The sequence below is a fragment of the Oryctolagus cuniculus genome, chromosome 1 (genome assembly GCF_964237555.1).
Source record: "Oryctolagus cuniculus chromosome 1, mOryCun1.1, whole genome shotgun sequence".
In the NCBI taxonomy this organism is placed as follows: Eukaryota; Metazoa; Chordata; class Mammalia; order Lagomorpha; family Leporidae; genus Oryctolagus; species Oryctolagus cuniculus.
The window spans coordinates 201,214,993-201,237,449 of NC_091432.1; the positions used below are offsets into that span (position 1 = coordinate 201,214,993).

General features: G+C 54.6%; 1 protein-coding gene across 2 annotated transcripts in view; it reads left to right on the top strand.

The window, feature by feature from the left end:
* Window positions 1–17,931, top strand: part of CCDC180 (coiled-coil domain containing 180) — a 52,393-nt gene extending 34,462 nt beyond the window's left edge. Inside the window, exons 24-37 of one of the 2 annotated variants that reach the window (XM_051856278.2) lie at window positions 122–220; window positions 650–769; window positions 2,107–2,279; window positions 2,551–2,603; window positions 2,720–2,798; window positions 4,244–4,321; window positions 7,071–7,137; window positions 7,931–8,072; window positions 9,642–9,802; window positions 10,303–10,440; window positions 10,921–11,032; window positions 15,423–15,528; window positions 16,536–16,671; window positions 17,746–17,931. In XM_051856278.2, coding sequence (XP_051712238.2) covers window positions 122–220; window positions 650–769; window positions 2,107–2,279; window positions 2,551–2,603; window positions 2,720–2,798; window positions 4,244–4,321; window positions 7,071–7,137; window positions 7,931–8,072; window positions 9,642–9,802; window positions 10,303–10,440; window positions 10,921–11,032; window positions 15,423–15,528; window positions 16,536–16,671; window positions 17,746–17,877 — 1,596 coding nt within the window. In that variant the 3' untranslated portion in view covers window positions 17,878–17,931. The remainder of the gene's footprint in view (window positions 1–121; window positions 221–649; window positions 770–2,106; window positions 2,280–2,550; window positions 2,604–2,719; window positions 2,799–4,243; window positions 4,322–7,070; window positions 7,138–7,930; window positions 8,073–9,641; window positions 9,803–10,302; window positions 10,441–10,920; window positions 11,033–15,422; window positions 15,529–16,535; window positions 16,672–17,745) is intronic. The other variant, XM_070066149.1, reaches the window with a different exon arrangement.
* Window positions 17,932–22,457: the final 4,526 nt, after the last annotated feature.

Genomic DNA, 22,457 nt, shown 5'->3' on the forward strand with positions numbered 1-22,457 from the left:
TTTTCCCTAATTTCATTTTTTCAGTGCTTAACCGATTTCTCATATAACATGTTTTTCTGAATAGTTTCCTGACCACAACACGTATTCTAGAAACAAAATTTCAAAACATCTGGTTTTCCAGGTGGCAAAATCCAATTCACAAACAGATAGATTAAATTACTGCCTGGAACAGCTGCAATGCAAGATAGACAGTTGTCGGGACTCCAAGGGAGACAAAACAGTAAGTGATTCCACATGGGAAGAGCTACGATGTGTGCTCCCGGGGTCTGGAACTTGAAATAAAATTACACGTGGGTGCAGGATCTCTCCAGCCCTTGGGGAGGCCTCGGAGCCTTCCTGCTCAATTTCCGTTTCACTAAATGCTGTCAGGAAAGGAAGAGAGGAGCTACCACCCCGATCTCCTCCCTGGCAGCTTGCAGAATCCCAGGGCAGGGGAGGGAGGCTGGGTCTGCTCCATGGATCTCACCACCTTCCAACATCCCCAGGCACCTAGGGAACACCTGTGTCCCCATTTAACAGGTGGGGAGACTGAGTCGAGTAAGTTTAAGGCCAGACTGTGCCATGATCCCCAGTCCCCAGCTGCAGCCAGACCTGCTCCTGTTCCCACACTTCTGGCACAACGCGGTATCTTCCTCCATGTTCTCACTAGGTGGTGACTACAGAAGACCTGCTTGGCTTTATCCAAACTTGGAAAGAAAAGGTGGGCCAGAGGATCAGGTACCTCAAGTGCAGCCCGGACACAGTGTCTGTGACGCACGTGGCCTTCACCGTAAGGAGCAGGATGGGGCTGTGGGGAAGAGTGGATGAGCTGTCATCTGGTCACCCAGGACCCACACACACACACACCCGGGGAACAAGGGGCCCCCAGGCCTTTGATGGACTTGGGCCCACTGGTATGCCATGGAAAGATCATGACATCTGAATTCAGATCCCAGTGGGCCACAGCTCTGCCTCAGTCTCTTGAGAGAACCTCTCACCTCCTCCACTCCCTCCTCTCCTCCATCAGGACCCTCTGCTCACCCCAGCCATGGGTTCTCAGCCCCTTCCTTCCCCTCCGCGCCTGCGAGCCTCCACCTGCTTCTCCCCACTCCACCCCTACCATAGTGTCCAAGCCCCCTACGTCTTGCCTACCTGGCCACCCACTCCTCCTATATCCCCTGTGGTCTGTCACTGAATGTAGCCAGGCCATGTAGAGGCAATCATCAGTCTGGCTGTGTCTCACCCCTGCCCTCAGGGTCAAGACCAAACCTTTGGCTGGACACACACTGCAGCCTCTGTGGTCTGTCTCCAGGGCCTCATCCTCCCTCCCTCACTGCCTAAACTTCACGTACCCTGCCTTGGGCCAGATCAGGGGCTCCTGGACCCCGTCGCCCCTCCCACTTTCCCAGCGGCTCACAGACCTCGGGGTGAGGTGACCCGTCAAGGGGCTGTGGGCCCTGAGGGGGCAGAGCCGGTCCCTCCCCTCGCCAGCTCCTGGGGGAGGCAGAAAGCAAAGGCTGCAGGAGGGGAGGAGGGCGACCCTAGAGGCTCTGCCACCAGCTCTGAGGGTCCAGCCTGGGTCCTGCCCTCCCAGGGCAGGCAGGAGGCAGGACTCAGAATAAAGCAGGGAGCAGCCGAACCAAGCACTCGCTGTGGGCCCCACTTCCAGCCTCTGTCTGAGGTCCCATGTGCCCACTCAGCCTCCCGCTGTTCCTCCCCCTCCTCCCATCCCCCAGGAGGGGCTAGGTTGCTCCTCCGTAGCACCGGGAACTGGGCCCGGTTCTGCCGAAGCACTTGTCTGCGGAAGGACGGGTTAAAGCTCTGCCTCCTCTGCCCAGACCGAACATTCTGTGAGGGCGCTGCTCCCAGCAGCCTCTCTGCCCCCTGACCCAGGACAGAGGCAGAGCCTATGGAGAGAGGCACCCAGGAAACCTCGCTAAAGACGTGGATGAATGAGCTGCCTCCAAGGGAGACAGGACCACTTCCATCCTATAGGGAAGATAGAGGCCGGGGGTGTGGGGTGTGTGTGGGTGGGGGGAGCAGCTTGCCTCCCTCCACGCCACTTAGACGAGGCAGTGATGGCACCTGAGCCAGCCTGGGGCCCCCCTTCCACCTGCTGGCCCGCAGGACACAGACATGACCAACGTGGAGGTGGACAGCGACGTCCAGATGTCTTCCGAAGCTCATGAAGAGGAGGCCAAGGTGGAAGGGGTCACCCCCGAGTCCTTCGCACAGCCCAGTCGCATGGGAAAGCCCATGATCGAGGACCCCGCCGTGGAGGTGGTCAAGAAGATCCTGCAGTGAGTGCCCGGCTGCCCGCCCGGGGCCGGCTTGGAGGGTCCCCCCCAGCTGGGGTTCCCACGGGTGCCTACCCCTGGGAGCCTGAGGCCTCGGGCAGGGGACTTCGCCTGTCAGAGCCTTGGTTCCTCGTCAGAACTCCTGAGCTCACAGCTGGACCCCTGCACGTGCCATTGAAGACCAGCCTGGGTGCCGCGTGGGGCCTGGCCTGCACTGCCCCAGGGCCACTTGTGGTTCCTGTGAAAACTCTCACACCCTTTCCTGCGCTTTCAGACTTTCCAGCATAAAATCTGCACACCAGTGCAACAAAGAACGGTCCCAGACAGGTAAAGGAGACAGCCTTCTATGTCTCAGGGCAGCTGGTGGTGGGAGCCAGTGGCACTATGTGGGCTGTCCTCACCTCCGGTCCTCTGTCTTTGTCCTGGGCACTCATCACCCAAAGGTTTGAAGCGACACAGGGGCAGGGGCGAGCACCCCATGAAGAAGGCCTTGTCCATCACCAGCACCACCTCGATAGGGAGGTAGGTAGGAACACTGGGCCGCCCACCATCTCCACCCCCTAGGCAAAGGCTGCAGACAGCCCCACTGTGCTCTCGGACTCTGACCCTGGACTGTCCTTCCTGTGCTACTGGCCAGGGACTCCAGCTCTGGTGCTGGCCTGAATCAGGTTTGAGCTCATCCTGCTGAGAACGCACCTGGGAGCTCACGGCTTGTCCATGGTGTTGGCAGGTGGATCCCAGACTTTCTACCTTCCCATGTGTGGTCATAGTCAGGAAAGGGACAGCTAGGGCCCTGGAGGGTAACATCAGAGAGCCGCAGGAGTCCAGGCCCTGGTGCCCTGGGCTTGCACTCTGCCTGCTGAGCCCTGATGGGGTCGTTAGCCTGGGGGCCCTGGTCTCCTATGGAGGTGGGTGACAGAAGCCACGTGCAGAGCTGACTCTTCAGCAAGCCCTGGTGACACTGTTCAGTGCTTTGGGGACGTGAGGGGAGTGCCTTCAGGTCTTGGGGACACTCATGCTGCGGCCCATGGGAAGAAACAAAGACCAATGAAATGGGAAGAGCCAGGGGCTGTTGTCCTCAGAGCTGGCTCAGCAGGGAGTGAGCCCCCTTCGAGGCCATGGCAGCGGAGGCTGGAGGGCAGGCAGAGGGGCAGGAAGCTTTGCAGTGGGAAGTGGGGAAGATTCCAGGTGTGTCCTGATGGAGGCTCTTGGCGTGGGGCAGCTGGAGCTGACCACTGAAAGCAGGACACCCAGTGGGACTGGCGAGGGTGCGTATTTGGCTTGCTTTGCTTGGTGCTAAGTTGGGGATGAGGACGAAAGTCAAGGAAGTGGTCACTTACTCATCAGGGGCTGGTCACTGAGGCCTGTTTCTCCCGGAGATGCTGTTCAACTGGAGGCATCACCCTGACCTCCGGGAGCTGACCTGCAGCAGGCTGATTTCCTGCGAGAAGCAGGCAGGCTGTGGGTCAGAGTTCAGTCTTTTGTCAATGACCCAGCCATCATCAGTTTCTACATTCAGTTTCAGAGCTTAAAAAATGAAGTCCATGTCCCCAGGGCTGCCAGGTGAGAGATGATAGCCAGTTCAACTGCAATTTCAGATCAATAACACCTATTTTTAGTACACATATGGCCTGAACATTGCCTGTACTAAAAATCACTCGTTGCTTATATGAAATTCGGGTTTAACTAGGTACACTGCATTTTTATTTGCTGAATCTGGCAACTCTACCTGGACTCAAACTGTTTTCTTCTGGGGCCTCAGCCCTGGGAAGGGAGGGCACCCCTCTGCCCCAGCCCTCTCTTGGTGCCCTTGCTAGAGGTTTCATGGTGAAGGCTTCACCCATGCGTGATGAGGCTCTGCCCCAGAAATGGGAGTCAGGGGGCCCTAAGGGCAGGCTCCTACAGGTAGGGACGCACCTGGCATCTGTGCCCAGCCTGCAGAGCAGTGATGCATCCTTGTCCCACAGCATCACCCGGCACTCCAAGCCCAACAAAATGGACAAGAAGTACCAGATACTGGGAGACAAGCCTCCGCCTCTGGCCGAGTAAGTGACACTGTGCGTCCCCGGACAGGCACATCTGACGGGCTGCGGGGAGGGGAAGGGATGGGGCGACAGGGCAGAGAGAGGTGGGAAAGGACCGCTAAGGGTCAGGGGCAGCTTGTCCGAGCCTGGTTCACCTAAATGTGTTGAGACATTTTCACCAAAACCTCACACTTTCCAAGCTAACCCTTTCATGGTGGCAGCTGGTTTTGTCACTTGGAGAAGGTCACGCAAACGGACTCATGTTGTGTGTGGCCTTCTCAGAGTGGCTTTGCGCACTCTGCCTGGGGCCCCTGAGGCCCATCCATGCTGCCGCACGTTTCAGTAGTCCAAGATTCCTCCGGGTGACTGAACAATGACCCGGGGTGTAAATGCCCACTGCTTTTTTAGTGACTTTTTTCTTTTAAAAAAGAAATCATAGGCTAAGCAGAAAAAAATATATTATTAAGTCTGCAAAGGGAGAGACTTCACTGGCATAGCACAGTGGTTAATTGCTCAGAAAATAGACTCAGACCAATCCTATTTGTATCCCCACACTGGGACCCTGGCCAACTCTCAGCCTTCCAATCTGCGTAGTGGGTGGAAGAAAACCCTCTTCAAGCCATAAGAAGAGCCAGAGAGTTCCCCTGGCTCCCTTCAGTGATGCTAGACACCTGGGAAGCACTGGCAGGAATCTTGAAATATGGGAGATTTGAAAAAATACTAAGTGTGTGTGGGGGGGGGTGACTGGATTGCCTCCAGCCCCAGCCAGTGGCTAAGGAGACATTGAGAACTCAGGAGGCGTGAGGGGAGAATGTGAAGACCCCCATGCCTGGAGGAGGAGCTGCAGCTGTGGCTGGACACACAAGGGACACCCTCAGCCTCGCTGCCTGTGTGGACAGGACCTGGGAGCGAGTCCATCCCAAATTTCACCCCAGATTAACCAGTACGGAAGGTGCCAGTGTAGACGGAGGGTGAGAAGCAAGGTCTGGTGAAGACCAATGAACCCAGGCTTTCTTGCCGCTCTGTGGATCTCTCCCAAGGAAACTGTCCCGCCGCCAAGAAAACCCTTCTTGCCCGTGGATGTTCCGGGCAACACTTCGTGTGTCCCTGGGAAACGGGAAAAACCCGGAAGTCCCCCGTGAGAGGACTGTGCACCGTGGTACATACACACTCGAGGTGTTCCACAGCCGTTGAAAATGAAGTCGCGGCACGGGGGAGCAATTGCAGATGAGCAAGTGAGCAGAGTGTGGCATGCAAGGACACACAAACCTGATGATGACTCGTGTGAGCATGAGCAGGAGGGAATGCTACGAGCATTTGCTTTTCCTTCATCTTGCAATGTGTTTCTGATTTTCTTTAAGTGCAGTGAATGAATTTAAAATGAAAGCTCAAGAGATCTGTGACCATGTATCTCAGAAATGGGCAAGCAGTGAAGTGTGTGTGCAATACGCGGTGTAGCAGTTTTGTACAGATTGGGAGAATGCGGTGTCCCTGGCAGGCAGTTCCAATGCACCTGTGCTTTATCTCGCCCTTGCTTTCAGTTCACCTAACTGCATGGGGGCATCCGGTGGGGCTGTGGAAATTTGCCTGATAAATTCCCTGGTGTGTGCACTACGGGCCTAAAAGCCAAAGTTGGCAGGAGGCTCACATGAAATCCTGTTCGTTTGACTATTCATAAGTAATAATTCATTGTTTCAACCATACTGGGGCACTGACAGTGCAGATGCTGCCTTGGGACTGGGGATCCCACAATGAGCACACATACACACACAGTCTATGTCCTGTTGGCTAAAGTAAACTCGGGGGTGGCCGTTTGGGGCTGTGCCCAAGTTGCCTGCATCCCAAGTCAGATTTCTGGGTAGAGTCCTGGTCCCTCTGCTTCAGATACAGCTTCCCGCTGACACACACTCTGAGGGGCAGCAGGTGATGACTTGAGTACTGGGGTTCCTGCCACCCACATGGGAGACCTAGACTGAGTTCTGGCTCCTGGCTTTGGCCTGGCCCCAATCTGGCTGCTGTGGGTATTTGAGGAGTGAACCTGTGGGTGAAAAGTTTCTCTCTACGCTCTGCCTTTCAAATAAAATGAAGATAAGTAACTTTTTAAAAAGGTAAGCTCAGGCATGTTAAAACTTTCATGAGTTTATTTGAACAGTGATTTATGAATCAGGCAGCACCAGACCTTAAGTCGGTCAGGGCTCCACCCAGGGGGCACCTGGGAAACTTAAAAGCTGTGCACAGAAGCAGGACAAAGAATCCATTGGATTAGACAGTGCCTAGTTGGAGGTCAGTCGCTATTTCTGATTGGCAACACTTGAGCTGCCTCTTCCTACACTGTGGCCAGTTTACTTACATCATCGGCACTCCAAGCACTGGGGTGGTTTCAGTCCAATGGCCTGCCGGCTCCTGCTTCAGACACCTGCTGGGCTTTACAACCTGCGGGGAGAGATGGAAGTCCATCAGCCAGTCCCAAGAATCAATCTTGAATCCACCAGATTAGAGTGCTGTAGGGTGGGGGAATGCAGAGGGCATTGGAACCATTGGCACTGAGTTGGGATCTAAGATCAAGAAGAAGCAATGAAAGGGGTAGGGGTGGGGCACCTGCTTTATCTGGAGAGGAACTGAGGTGTGCAAAGGTCCTGGGGGCAGTCGTGAGTAACTACAAGGAGTGAAAATCCAAAACAGAACACTTGGGACGTGTATCCATTTGCTTTAGTCCGCGTTGCTGTGTCTTGATGGAGCCCCTTAGGGATCTGCCTTGTATGTGTTGCAGGGACTTTAAAGGGATCATCTTGACTCTCCTCTGGGAAAGCAACGAGCACCTGCTGACTATCATGGAGGTGAGGGTCACTGCCCATGGGCCTGTGCTCCCCCGGGAAACCTGTCCCCATTTGCCTCTGCGTTCTGTGGTCTGCTGATCAAGGCCACTCGGGAACATGAGGAAGAAGATTCTCTCTCCCTCTCTCTCTCTCTCTCTCTCTCTCACACACACACACACACACATACACACAGTCCCAGCTTCTGTCACCTCTTAGAATGCTTTTTCTCCTAGAAGCTGGCCTTCATTCAGGGCAGCATTCACTTAATCACTCACAAAACATTTCTTGGATCACCCACTGCATGGCAGGTATTGGGGGTGCCAAGAGGAGCAAGTCCCGCCTCTGTCCGCAAGGTGCCCAGTGGGAAGAGTTCAGGGGAACACTTCAGGCTGTACAGCAGGGCCCTGCCCAGCACACCACATACAGTGGTGCTGGTGCCTTCTCCTGTCGCCTGTCCGCTGCAGCTCGTTCATCTTAGTGACCCACAGCCTGTCCCCAGCTTGGTGCTTCACATAAGCTCCCAACCGAGTTGAGATTGCAGGGGCTTTGACCTTGAAAGAACGAATAGGATTTTGCCATTCGCTCACTCAAGAAATAAGGAGGGCTGGCTGTGGCCTTGGGTCCCGCCAGGGGTGCCCTGGGTAAGATGCAGGTGACAAGGGCAGGTGGGGAGGAGGAGCTTATCCACCGTAGGGAGTGACACGAGTAAACGCTAGGCGGCGTGGAGATGAGCGTAGGCTGGCGGGTCCCAGGGACGAGGCCCCGAGCCCCGTGAGGACCTCCTCCCTGCCTTGTGGGCCATCCTGCCTGGCAGGAGTTTTACAGAAAGGAGAAGCGCGCATTCACCAGGCCTGACTGCGTGTTTGAGAACTTCGACCAGTGCGCCGAGAACATCAACAGGAAGATCCTGGAGTACCAGAGCCAGACGGATGAGTACCACAACTCCTGCCTCGTGGGTGGGTGCGGGAGGCAGGCGGGACACAGTGTGGGGGGCGAGCATGGAGCCAGTGTTGGGCTTGGCCTTGGCTGGGTGGCCCAGCTCCTGCCCTCCTGACCCATCTGGGGAGCCAGATGAGCCTCTTTGTGAACGGCAGCTTCTTAGAATTGGGTGGAAACCATGACCCTTTAGGTCTTTGACCTGTTCTGTGCTGGTTTGCACAGGGGTTGGGGATAGGTAGCAAAACACAGTTCACTGGAAGGACTAAATCCCCGGGTTCTGCAGTATAGTGGGGCGACTGCAGTTCGCAGCAGCCTCCTATGTTCTGTGTGAAGAACCGGGAGAGAGGAGTGGAGGCCCCGCATAGCAACGATGAGGAGTTTGAAATGCTGATTTCCCTGGTTTGAGTAGTGTATTGAAATAGACCCCAAAATACATACACGTAACTGACACGTGTACAATTACTACATGCTATTTAAAGAAGAGAAAATGCATAAAAGCTCACTTTTCTTGGGAAATCGGTGATTTGTGCCACTACGTGTTTTGTTGCATCCACAGATATTGTAGACAGCGCTGCTGAGGTATGTGCATGCAACCCCTGGTGTGGCTTTGGGTTTACTCACAGAGCTGTGCAGTCATTGTTGTAGAAATCCCAGAAACCTGGGTCCGCTGTTGCAGACATTTAAAGAGTAGATAGAAGATCTCAATCTCTCTCTTTCCTTCTCTCTGTCCCTCAGCCCTTAAAAAAAAAAGATTTATTTATTTGAAAGGCAGAGTTACACAGAAGCAGAGAGAGAGAGAGAGGGAGGGAGAGAGAGAGATCTTCCATCCACTGGTTCACTCCCCAAATGGCCACAATGGCCAGAGCTGCGACAATCTGAAGCCAGGAGCTTCTTCCAGGTCGCCCATGTAGGTGCAGGGGCGCAAAGACTTGGACCATCCTCTACTGCTTTCCCTGGCCATAGCAGAGAGCTGGATCTGAAGTGGAGCAGCCGGGACTTGAATTGGCATTGCAGGTGGAGGCTTTACCTGATATACCATAGCGCCAGCCCCGTAAATAAATCTTTAAAAGCTTATTCAATTGTACGACATGAATAATTAAAAGGGAAAATTAAGAGTTGAGAATGTAAAACCATGAATGACTTTACTACCAGGTTATACGTAGCTGGAGTTGGAATTGGTGAACTAGTAGGTAGAGCCAAAGAAAATATCCACAATGCAACAGACAGACAAAAAAGCTGAAAATGTGGGAGAGAGGTGAAGAGATGTGGGTGAAAGCGTAGGTCCAGCAGAGGGAAAGGAGAAGATTAAACAGTGTCAAGGCTTGAAATGATAATGTGTGAGAAGTTGCCAGAGCTGCTGGGAGACACGGGGAGCTGGGGAGTCGGTAAGCCCTTTGAACCTGTTTAACCCAGCATTGTCTATGCTGGTTTGACCACAGGATCTCCGTAGATGGAACAGTTGTGACCTCATTAGGGCCAAGGTTCTCCCCTTGGGAGACTGCTTTAGGCCTCCGTCGGAGAGATCACCTTAGCAATTGTTTCTGCTTGTCCCTTTCCCCGACCCTTTTCCCGGCCAATCCCTGCAGAGTTAAGAGTGCAATTGAAGAGATTTGAGGAGCTGCTGCCTCAGGTGTGTTGGCTGGTGATGGAGAATTTCAAGGAGCAGCACTGGCAAAAGTTTTGCAAGTCCATAAATGAGCTCCAGGTCAAGTTCAAGGAGCAGCAGAAGCAGCTGGAGAAAAGGAAGGTGAGGGCCTGAGGTCCAGGCCTTTCTCTCCCAGACAGAGGGTTTTGGAAGTTCACGAATGGAGGCAGGCCATGGGCAGGGGCAGGACCAAAGGGAGGAGATGAGCCAGGTCGGGGCTGAGGGAACTGAGGCATTGGCAAAAGAAGCATTGAGCCCACAACCCCTTTGGAGAAGGTACTTAGTAAACTCTTTGGAGAGTGCAGTGGGTGGATCTTCTGGGGTTTGGTGGTCATTGAGACCCACAGTGATGTCACTAGTGGACTTGTACCTGTGGGACGTGGCTGCTGCTACTGTCACTGGCTAAAGCCCCAACTGTGCAGGGCAGGTGCTCAGCTCACCCTCCACCACCCTTGGAGTCTGCTCCAGCCCCGCCCCTCACATCCCCAGGTCAGAGGACCCATCAGGCTGGCTGCAGCCACAGTTGACCAAAGACGTAGGCCAATGATATTTTTTGGTCCTGACTTCAATTCCCCGCTGCATTCTTGATCGTTTGCTCAAAGGATGAAAATGCCCAGAAGCTCCATCCAAACCTTGGACACCCCACGCTGTTCCAAGAAATGGAGTTTCTGCACATGATAGAAAAGAAACGGCAGGATGAGCTGGACTTCGCCATTAGGATGACGAGGGAGAGGCTTGAGGTGAGTACTGCTGGGGTCACAGTGCCCTCCAGGAAGATGGCCCCAGTGGACAGCAGCCAGCAGTGCCCAGAGCACCCCTCGATTGGCACCTGGGCTAATCCGTGGACATGGGTGGGTTTGGAGGGCAAATCGCCATCACCAAGTGCTTTACCTTACAGTTTTTGGATTTTTAAATTAATTACAACATTACTGACAAGCACTTCTTTCGTGATTTGCATCTAGTTTTATTTCATTTTTGGTGATTTATCTCTGTGTGTCCTTGGCCATTTCTGAATCATTTCTTATCCTTAAGCAAAATCATCCCATAGGAGAGACCTACTGGCTGAGGCCCAGATGCCAGTTCACGGGGACACACTTGAAACAGTGACGTTGGCCTTGGCTCCCCAAAATCCTCCCTGCAGAGTCCGCCAGCCCCTCCCTGGGCTAGCCATGGAGGGAGATCCTCTCCCTGCCGCGCTGAGCTCGCCCCATTTCTGCCAGGACTGCGCCCGGAAGTGCAGCCGCATTTTCATAACCAGCTTGGCCAACTTCACAGAGAAGTTCCTGCTGCAGTTGGATGAAGTGATCACCATGGACGACATCCAGGTTGCAAGTAAGGGGCGCCACCCGGCCGCGGGCCCTGGCCCTGGGGGGTGCTGCGGGAGGTCTTAGGGGTGGGGGTGGGGTGGTCTGCTGTCTCCCAGCTCTAACAGCACGAAAGCAGGGTCTCCACTGAGAAACCGATTAATTTTTGTTTGTTTTCATTACAAATAATTCATTAAAAAGGGAAATATCAGATGAATCAAAGGTTAAATACTTATTAGGGTTAGGAAATATTTACTATTAAGATTCCACTTTCCTGCTAATGTAGACCCTGGGAAGCAGCGGTGATGTTGCAAGTAATTGGGTTCCTGCCACCCGTGTGGGAGACTGGTTCCCGGGGGGCCTTTGGGGAGTGAATCAGCAGATGAGAGTTCCACTTGTTGGCTCTTGCTCGCTCGCTCGCTCACTCGCTCTCTCCCTGTCTCTTTGCCTATCAAATAAATACATTTAAAAAGAGAGAAAGAGCAAACGCGTGCTTTTCAGAACAGCAGTAGCTCACGCAGCCAGTAACTGTGAAAGCCGCCCAACCTCACTGGTGATGAAACTGTAAATGTAGGTTGTCACTGGGATACCGTGTCTGACAGACAGCTCGGCAGAGCAGTTCTGTGTGTGGCAGCCAGCCCTGGTGAGAGTGCCAGGAAGGAGAGTCAGCCCAGAGACCCCTAGTGGCGTGTACCTCAGTCGCGCTCTGGGGAAGAACTGTGTGTCAGACACCTCGTCAGTACAGCCTTTTTTTTTTTTTTTTTTTTCGCATGTTGGATCATTCTCTCCTTTTTAATTCTATCTATTGTTTTTAGCAGACATTTGGTCTTATTTATGTGATCCCTTTGACACTTATTCCTGTCTTTATGATCAGCTATACACAAAAAAAGATCACTTTAACTAGTAAGATGGCATTAGTACCTGTCAACTTAATGGGATTTGGAGCCCCATGGCAAGTTTTTAGCTTTACCCTTAGGGGTAAGTTCATGGGAACATATGCCGAACTGTACATCTCCTCCCTCTCATTCTCACTCTTATTTTTTACAGGGATCAATTTTCAGTTGGATTTAAACACCTAAGAATAATCTGTGTTAAGTAAAGAGTTCAACCAATGGTATTAAGTAGAAAAAGAAAAAACTAAAAAGAATAAAATAAGCTGTTCCTCAGCAGTCAAGACAAGGGCTGATCAAGTCATTGTTTCTCATAGTGTCAATTTCACTTCCTCAGGTTTCCTTTTGGGTGCTCAGTTAGTTGTCACAGATCAGGGAGAACATATATTTGTTCCTTTGGGACTGGCTTATTTCACTCAGCATGATGTGTTCCAGATTCCTCCATTTTGTTGCAAATGACCGGATTTTCATTTTTTTTTTACGCTGTGCAGTATTCCATAGAGTACATATCCCAGAATTTCTTTATCCAGTCTTCCATTGATGGGCATTTAGGTTGATTCCATGTCTTAGCTATTGTGAATTGAGCTGCAGTAAACATGTAGGTGCAGATAGCTCTTTTATTTGCCAATTTAATTTCCTTTGGGCAAATTCCGAGGATTTCTGAGGTATCTCCAAACTGTCTTCCATAGTGGCTTTACCAATTTGCATTCCCACCAACAGTGGATTAAGGTACCTTTTTCCCCACATCCTTGACAGTATCTGTTGTTAGTTGATTTCTGTATGTAAGCCATTCTAACTGGGGTAAGGTCAAACCTCATTGTGGTTTTGATTTGCATTTCCCGGACGGCTAGTGATCCTGAACATTTTTTCATGTGTCTATTAGCTATTTGGATTTCCTCTTTTGAAAAATATCTGTTTAGGTCCTTGGCTCATCTCTTAACTGGGTTGTTTATTTTCTTGTTGTGGAGTTTCTTGATCTCTTTGTAGATTCTGGTTATTAATCCTTTATCAGTTGCATGGTTTGCAAATAATTTCTCCCATTCTGTCAGTTGCCTCTTCACTTTCCTGACTATTTATTTTGCCATACAGAAACTTCTCAATTTGAGGTAATCCCAGTTGTTAATTTTGGCTTTGGCTGCTTGTACCTCTGGGGTCTTTTCCAAGAAGTCTTTGCCTATGCCAATGTCTTGCAGGGTTTCTCCAATGTTCTCTAATAATTTGATGGTGTCGGGTCATAGATTTAGATCTTTAATCCATGTTGAGTGGATTTTTGTGTAAGGTGTAAGGTAGGGGTCTTCTTCATACTTCTGAATGTGGAAATCCAGTTTTCCCAGCACCATTTGTTGAATAGACTGTCCTTGCTCCGGGAATTGGTTTTAGCTCCTTGATCATATATAGACCTAGCAGTTCTAATCCCAGGAATTTATCTGCCAGAAATACCTGCGCACTTTTCCAAAGATAGACGTTCAAGAATACTCATCACGGCATTGTTCAAAACAGCAAGGAATTGGAGGCAATGCTAGCGTCCATGTGTAGAGGCCTGGATATGTCGATGTTGGGGCGCCGCTGTGCTGTTAGGGTGCAGGTGGCAGGTCTGTGTGCGCCCACCAGGAAGACAGAGGAGGCGTGTCGTGTGAAAAGACAAATCGGCACTCAGGATGTGCCTACGATCCCATGCTTTCCCACACGCGAGATCAGGTGAGCAGCCTACCAGCTAAGACGCAGCTGGAAGGTCCACATCCTGTACTGGAGTGCCTGGGGTGGAGTCCCAGCTCCACTCCCAGTGCCCCTTCCTGCCTGCTCATGCGCATCCTGGGAGGCAGCTGTGGTGGCTCAACCACCTGGGTCCCTACCACCCATGTGGGAAAACCTGGATTGAGTGCCAGGCTCTGGTTCCAGCCTCACCCAGCCCCGGCTGTTGCAGGTATCTGGGGAGTGAACCAGTAGAGGGAAACTCTCTCTCTCTCAGTCTCTCTCTGCCTCTCAGATAAATAAAAATGCATTAAAACCTGCATACCTGATGTCAGCATGCACACTCACACACGTTTAAGTGAACCTGTGTGGCAGAGAGCAAACGAGACAGCATGAGCCTCACTGGGCAAGGAGCTGCAGATACTGCCCTCTGCTGGCTGGGATGAGCAGGGGAGTTTAAAATGTTATTTTCCACCATTAGGTAATATTTAAAACACTTTGTCATAACTATACAAATACTGCGGTCATATATCCAGGGTTATCCATCCACAAAGAATTGAAATCGATTATTTTTAGTTTTGAACGTTTTATTACTAAGACAGTCAATGTTCATTACTGTGCAATAAGCAATTCACTGTGGACCAGGAAGCAAGGCAGGCGCACAGTCCGCCACGCTGAAAGCCAGGTGGTCTGCCCCTGCGGCTGGGCATGGCCGGCGTGGCGAGCAGCGTGGCAGAGCGTGGACAGAGCATGGGCCAGGCACTTTGGGGTCCGTTTCCCTCAGGCACCGTGACTCACTATGCACCGTCATTTACAGCGGCCACTTTGGGATTTCAGCCCCTCTCCTTGCTCTGCAGTCTGTGGTCTCTGGGTCAGAAACCTGTGTGCACTTTTAAGGCGTGGGCCACTTCCTGGTGCTGGAGAGGCCATTGTCAAGGGTGGGCCTTGCCTGGGAAAGCAGGACCTGCAGACCTGGGGGCTGACGCCTGAGGGAACCACAGGAGAGGCGGCAGCAGAGGCAGCTGCAGTGCCTAGCAGGGAGCCCCTGAGCCGGGAAGACCCTGCACCGGGCGCTTGCAGGCCTCTGCCCGCTCTGTAACTGAGCACCTGCTTTCCATTTAACAGGTGAATCTCTTCCTAAAATGTTGGCTTATTTATTTTCATTGTCTTGAAAGGCAGAGCGATGGGGTTGACAGATCTGCATCTGCTGGTTCACTCTACAAATAGGCTAAAGCCAAGAGCCCAGAACTCCATTAGGGTCCCCCGTGTGGGTAGCAGGGCGCAAGTACTTGAGCCACCATCTGGGTGCATGAGCAGGAAGCTGGATCCCAAGCAGAGGAGCCAGGACTCCAACCAAGCACTCCACTATGGGCTGCAGACATTTCAAGAGGCAGCTCTAACCGGCTGTGCCACAACACCCACCCCTGTAACTCAGCTTCTGAGCCAAGCCAGCCGGCCCTGCGTGCAGGTCAGGGCCACTCCTGCCTGCTGCCTTTCACTCTGTACAGAGCCACCGTCTCCCTGATCAAAAACACCTCGAACCTGTTAGTTCCAGGGGAAGTTCTTAGCCCAGGCATCAGCATAAGCATGAGGGGTCTCCTGGAAGCTGCAGAGAGGTCGGGCTTCAAGCTCAGGGACTCGGAGCTGGGATCCCTCCAGCAATGCCCCTGGTCCCAGCCACCAGCCAAGCTGCATATGTGGGGCAGTCAGTGTCTCTGTCTGTGGAAGGGAGGAGGGAGCAAGCCCTCATTCTCGGAAATACAACTGGAGGGGGCGTGGCCTCGGCCCCAGGCTGTAGGTGAGGCCACTGTCAGTAACTCGTCTCTTGCCACCCAGAGATGGAGCACCCCAGGCAGAAAACGTCCATCCTCATACGGAGGAAGCTGGCCGGGCTCCCGCTGGAGGAGGAGAGTGAGAAGCCCCTGACTGAGCGAGGGAGCAGGTGAGACGCTGCCAAGTCTGCTGGGGACGGGGCACCCTGAAGTCACGCTGACCCATGACCTTGGAGAGGCCCTGCGTTCCGAGCCTCGGTGTCCTCATCTGTGAAATGGCCATGGCAGTCGGCCTTCCGTGGTATTTTGAAGAGCGAGTTAAATGAGGATGCATATGGAGCGGGCTTGGCACAGACTAAGGGCACCCCCGCTGTCAGCGCATGTGGCGAAGACCCTCCCAGCAGGTGAGAGCTGTGGGTGATGAGAGCTGGCAGGTGCCTGTGCCCTGTGCCCCACGTGGGAGACTGCAAAGCAGCAAAGCAGTGACTTGCCCAGCTGTGTTCTCCGCAGCGGCCTTGACAGTGCAACAGGAAAAATGGGCCACATGCTCGAGCCCAGATTTTGTTTTGTGTCGCTCCCCGTCTTCGTGGAGGAACGACACTAAACCCTGCGCTGTTCTTTCGTCTGCTCGGCCCTCCCCGGGTTTGCTGCTGGTTCTTCCCGGGTTGGCTACTGTCCCTTCCACCTCCGTGGAAGGGCGGTTCCCCCTGCCACATTCCCCACTTCCGCAGGGGAGCGGCACACCGCCGGCCGGCTCTCTCGGGGGCTGCACGGGTTCCCTTAGATGTTCCCCTTAGATGTTCCTGGTGCATGCCGTCTCTCTCCTCCTTTATAGTCCTCCTCCGCCAATCCCAACTCGGCTGCCCACACGCCGAGCACGCCGCTCTCCTCCAATCAGGAGCAGCTCCTGCAGCTTGTCAAGTTGGTGAGAGGCAGCTGGGTAGAAGCTGTTTTCTTCTCTCCCAGCACCATATTGTGGGAGAGCAGATGCATAGAATAAGTCCCAATTCCAGTAACTTAGTCTAGTCCGAATTGCTCCCCACAGTTTTGTTTTGCTTTTTTTTCTTGTCATTAAGATAGCTAAAGCCATGAACGTTTGAAAAAAAGCGACTCCAAACTTTTCTAATGGGAGCAGTGGGTGGATTGTGATGATGAAGCCAAACTCTTGGGTTTGTAGGAAGTGGCCAGGAATCAAGCCCACGAAAATCACCATCCAAAACAAGATTCTCTCTCGGAAGACGGCCTCGATAACCACCAGCAAAACCACGCTGGGCCACCTGGCGGCCGTGGAAGCCCGAGACGCTGTGTACCTGGTGAGCCGGGTGGCTGTGTGTGTCCAGGGGGCGGGGGGCAGCCTTGGCTGTCTGCTTGGGAAGGCCATCCAGGGCCCCCACATTTGGCCCATCCAGCAGCAGGCACAGGCCCCTGCACGCCAGAGCTGCAGGTCTCAGCACTGGAGACAGCTGGTGCTCATGGGCAGAAGGACGTGGCCGCAGGTCACGTCCAGCCCCAGTGCTAGTGTGGGTCTAAGGTCTGAGCCCTGGTACTGTGAGTGTCCAGTCGAGGGACACCCTGCTTAGTCTGGGGGTGAAACAAGGCTTTCCACAGGGACCGTAGTCAGCGAGGGACCGCTGCACACAGGCACGGAGGCAGAAGTAGCAGGAGCCACTGGCCATCCCTACCTACCAAATCCTCCTGACGACCCATGAGGGAGGCCGAGTTATTGTCCCCATTTCACTGGTGAGGACAGTGAGGCTTCAATGAACTTGCCCCCTCTGTGGCATTACAGGGTGGCAGAGCCAGGATTTGAACCCAGTGCCTGCTGGACCCCATTGGGGCCTGCCTGGCAAGGAGGCTGCACCCAGATGCCACCCCAGGGGCTGTCGGCTCTGAAGACCCACTGACCTTTGGTCCCGGGGCCCAGGGAGAAACCTTGTCCTTGTCCTGCCTGGAGGTCGGCTGGCCCCAGTGTTGGGAGAGCACAAAGTTCTCAGGGCTGGCCTGTGCCCAGCTGCCACTCCAAGCCCCAGGCACAGCGAACAGCGCTGCCTGCTGTATTCAGTGATGCCTGAGGCCTGGAGGGCACCCCCCCACCCAAGGAAGCCAGGACCCCTGAGCACCAGGGAGGCTGCAGGAGTGCAGAGTCCGGAGTCAGACATGAGTCCTAGTCCGTGCTCAGCCTCGTTCTGAGTGACTGCAGGCAGGGCTCAGAGCCTCAGTTTCCCCATCTGTAAAATGGAGGGAACGGACGGCCAGCTGGGGTGTGGAACCCCTGCCGGTGCTGGGAGTGAGTTAAGAGCGGGCCTGCAGCAGGTAGGGCATTCTCCCAGGGGACAGGGTCCGGAAGTCCCTCGCCAGGTGGCCCCATCCCGCGGTCTTCCTCGCAGAAGTACCTGGCGCTGTTTGAGGAGGAGCTGAGGAAGATGCAGACTGAGCACCTGCGCCAGGTGAAGGAGGCCCAGCGCTGGAAGGAGAGCTGGAAGCGCTCCCTGAGCACCATCCAGGGCCTGTACTTGTGACCCTCCCCGCCCAGTAAAGTCTCCTTTCCTGCACACTGCGTCTCCGCTCCATCTCCATCCCCGTCCCGGTCTCCCTTCCCCTCCCCATCCCTGTCCCCCTCCCCTCCCCTCCCCTCCCCCTCCCCGCTCTGGCCCAGGAGCTGGAGCTTCAGCACGCGCGGCACTCACTTCAGTGAGGAAGACACAAGGGAAAGGGGAGGGGGCTCCTAGGAATCCGCCACTTAAAAGAGACGCCAGGACTTCAAAGGAAACAACCTCCTAAGTCACGCGTGAAAACTGAAATAACTGAAAGTTACGAGAGGGTGGGCTGTTGTGGCGCAGCCGGGTTAATTCAGGCCCTGCCTGAGATGCCACATCCCCATCGGAGTGCCAGGAAGGTGGAGGCCTGTCTCCATTTCCACCCAGCTTCCTGCTGATGTGCATGCTGGGAGGCAGCAGGGGATGGCTCAAGCACTTGAGTCCCTGCCACCCACATGGGAGACCCAGGGAACGTTCCTGGCTCCTGGCGTTAGCCTGGCCCAGCCCCAGCTGTTGCAGACATCGGGGGAGTGACCAGCCAATGGACGATCTCTCTCTCTCTCTCTCTCTCTCTCACTCTGCCTCTCAAGTAAATAAATAAACCTAGAAATAAAGGAACTCTGGGGCCAGTGCTGGGTGTAGTGCCTGCAACACTGGCATCATATATGGGTGCTGCTTAGATTCCCTGCTGTTCCATTTCTGACCCAACTTCTGCTAATGCAGCTGGGAGAGTGGCAGAAAATGGTCCAAGTGCTTGGGCCCCTGCACCCAGAAGCAGCTCCTGGCTCCTGCTTCAGCCTGGCCCAGCCCCAGCCGTTGCTGCCATTGGGGGAGTGAACCAGCAGATGAAAGATTCTCTCTCTCTCTCTCTCTCTCTCTCTCTGTTCCCCCTTCTCTCTATAACTCTACCTCGTAAATGATCAAATAATCTTTTAAATAAATAAATAAAGTCATTCTGCTCCCCAGATCAGGCAGAGTGGCATCTGCACAGGCTTCCAAGAAGAGAAGAAACGAGAGGAAATTTCAAGGCTCAGGACTAACATCTGGGGAGGTGGGCATCCCCAAGCACAGCCCTCCCCTGCCTGCCAGCCAGGACCTGGGGTAGGAACGCTCCTGCCCAGGAAGGGCCCACCCTCACGCCCTGCTCCTCACTGCCCACCCTCAGTGCACAGTGAGGGAGAGCCATGTGGGCTGCCCAGGTGGGACCACAGCTGTGCCTGGGCTGGAGGCACCTGGGTTCCCTTGGGCCCTCTCTTGTTGAATGGCCAGAGGCTTTGAAAGTGAGGGCTGAGCTGCCACCTACTGGGATAGAAAAAGCTCTCATTTGGGGCTCCCCCCTAACAGAGCCTCAGAAAGTCAGAGTACTGCAGGAGAACATGTTGCTCCCTTGAGGGTCTCTGGCCAAGTGAGCCGGATAGGGGCTGTCTCTAGCTGTGGGTGCCTGGTGAGCAGAGTTCTAAGTTCAGTGGGACTCTGTCACCAAGGAAGTGGGGTCACATCTGCAAGGCTCCGTTATCTGGCCCCCTTCCTTCAGTTAGCCCCCTCCCCAGAGCCCTCTCGGAGCTGTTGACTGTGAACCCCCATGTCATCTCCCTCCCTCTGCACAGCTGCACCTCACAGCCCTCTGAGGGTACTCCAAGGGCCCAGGTTGGAGGGGACGGATCTGGGTGCAGAAGCTCTAGTTCTGTGCCTTGGACAAGTCACTGTGTTCCTCAAGGCCTCCCCAGTCTCCCAACCTGCACAATCGGGAAAGGCTGGTGTCCATCTCCATGGGACAGTGGCAGGCAGATGTGGGAAAACACAAAATGCACAGGTGGTGTCACAGGTCACCCACACATGCACACACTGAGAGGCGAGGCAACATGGAGTATACAATTCAGAGCATGCCAGGGTCCCACCAGGGTGACACTGGATGGAAAGATTCCTTCCACTTTGGGCCTCATCTCCCATTCAGCACCGTCACCGGATGGATGAAGGGAAACCTAGATGTGGTCATCCTGTGGCCTAAGGCCTGCCAGTGGCTTCCTGTTGTCTTCAGAATCATGCTGGGTCTCCCCCTGGCTGGCCGTGTGGCAGGCCCTGGCTCACGAGGACCCTACACACACCTGTGCACCTGCTAAGTGGTTACTGGCTGCCCTCTGACCCCCAGAGTATGGCCCAGGGGAGGGGTGGTGCTTCTGTCTCAGCTTAGGCTGCTGTCACAAAGAGCCACAGACTGCACGGCTCCTACAGGGCGAAAATGCATTTCTCACCACCTGCAGGCTGGAAGCACGGCGCAGTGTGGGCAGACTGCCGACTTCCGGTGTCCCCACGTGGTGGAAAGAAAGCACGAGATCGCTCCGGGATTCCTTTCAAAGGGCACTAATCCCATTCCTGAGGGCTCCATGCTCATGGCCTCAGACGTTCCCAAAGCCCCCAGCTCCTGAGATCACCACATCGTGGGTTAGGATTGCAACACGCAATTTCAGAAGCTATAAACCCTCAGTCCATTGCAACTTGCCAGGTTTCATTACAGAGAGCTATCAGCTCCCTCTCACTTGCTCTTGCCAGTGTTCCCTCCCTCCTCTGCCCCAGAAGCTTGGATGGCACCAGCTACCCTACGTAGAGGCCTGCATGGCACAGCACCATGCGCATCCAGGCCAGAGACCCTCCCCGCTTTGGGCAGAAACTCCCTAGTACCCACATGAGTGAGCTTGGGAGCAGATCCACCCACAGCCCCAGCCTGTGAGCGACCTACGTGGAGGCACACGCACCCTGCTAGGCCGGGCCCAGATTCCTGATCCGCAGAAGCCATGAGAGGCTGTGAGCAAGAGAGACCTCGGCCCCCAGGCCCCAGGATCCCCCCTCCTCCCGGTGGCCACCTTCCCAGCCCCTCCCCCAGCTCCTGCCCTCTGTGAGGGCTGCCCAGGGGTGCCCAGACCTGCACAGGCCGGGCACCTACTCATCACTCTGGTGCCAGCGTTCATGTGAGGCCTCTCTCAGCCCCACCCATCCGACCCAGTGACCCCTCAGCTCTGGGACCCAGCACCCTGCTTTCTCTCTGTGTAACACTTGCTCTTCTCTCCCACACATCCTTGCTTTCTTGCTGATAGCCATGGCCCTGCAGACTGTGAGCTCCCAGAAGGTAGGGGCGTGTTGCTGGCTCTCAATATCGCATGCTGTTGGGAGTTGGCACGGGTGACTGCTCTGGGGCACAGCCGCTGACTGCTTAAGTGGGAGAATCTCAGAGCCTCCTTTTCCAGCTCCTGATCAGCTTAGATCTTGGAGATGATTGATAAAAAAAAAATAGGAGGTATGAGTTGGATCTGAGGCAGAGGGACAGCCAGAATGACCTCTGCGTGACCCTAGTCTGGCTCCAGTTGCTCCTGCAAAGCTCGCTGGGTGCTGGGACGCAGATGGCCTGTCCCCTGGTGGTCAGCACTAGTACTGCATCCCAAGATGCAGCAGCTGGCCTCACACCCTGCGCCTGGGTGACTCAAGGCAGTGGTTCTCTAGGAAGCAGGTTTCAGGCTCCAAGGCAGTGTGGGGGACCTTGGAAGCATCCCTTGCTCCTTCTCTGCCCCCACCCCTGGGTGTCCAGTTTATTTATGAGGCATCCTGGAGGTAGCCAGGACGAGGAGTTCCCCCTCCCCCGCCCCCGACTTTCAAACATGACCCTGAGGAGCCAACCAGACTCGGGGCCCAGGGCTCTGGCACATAGGAAGACCTCATCCCATAGCCAAGCCTCCAAGGCGCGGAGAGCATTTCCCCAGGTCTCATTGCACGATGGGCCATCGGTGGGGAATCCAGGCCAACAGACAGTTTCCACCCGGGCGCCCCAAATCATGCAGGGTGAGCTGAGGCCTCCTCTCCTGCGGCACCTGTCTACACCAGAGGAGCACGCTCATCCAGGCTGCCGGCAGATTGTAGAATCCCGGTGCTGTTCCCTCAAGGCTATGGGGGCAACCTTGGGGGAAACCCAGGTTTCTCCCTGCCCATGCTCTGGGCCCGTGGGCCCGTTGCCAGGGGAGCGGATGCCACTGCCCTCTGGCACAGCTGCCCCTAGCTTCTTTCTCCTTGCCCTGTGGGAGGGGGTGCAGCCTAGGAAACTGGAGCCCTCCCTTACGCTCTGGACTCTGGGGTCTAGGCCAGTCCCTCTGTCTTCCTGGGAGTCAGTTTCCCTCATGTACAATGAGGGTTGGACATAACCACAGGTGGTAGCAGGGACGTGGTGTCAGATCCATGAACACAGGGTTGGGTGCTGGGGTAGGGCTAGGTGGCTCAGGTGCACATGGGGACTGAAGCCACCCCTACTCAGGCAGATGCTGGGGACACCACGAGTAACACCCAGGCCTAGTGCCCCTGGCCAGGCACGCACCAGGGCCTTTGTGACCAGATAGAGAAGAGGAGGTGCTGGGAACCCGGTCTCACTGCATGCCCAGGGGTGATAAAGCAGGGAATCTGCAGGCCAGGGTGGTCCTCACGCAGCCAGCTCTGTGCTCCCCACACCTGCTGGAGCCTGGGTCGTGTCCACCTCTGCAGCCAGGAAGTGCTGCTGACCACACGTCAGCATGCAAGGTGCA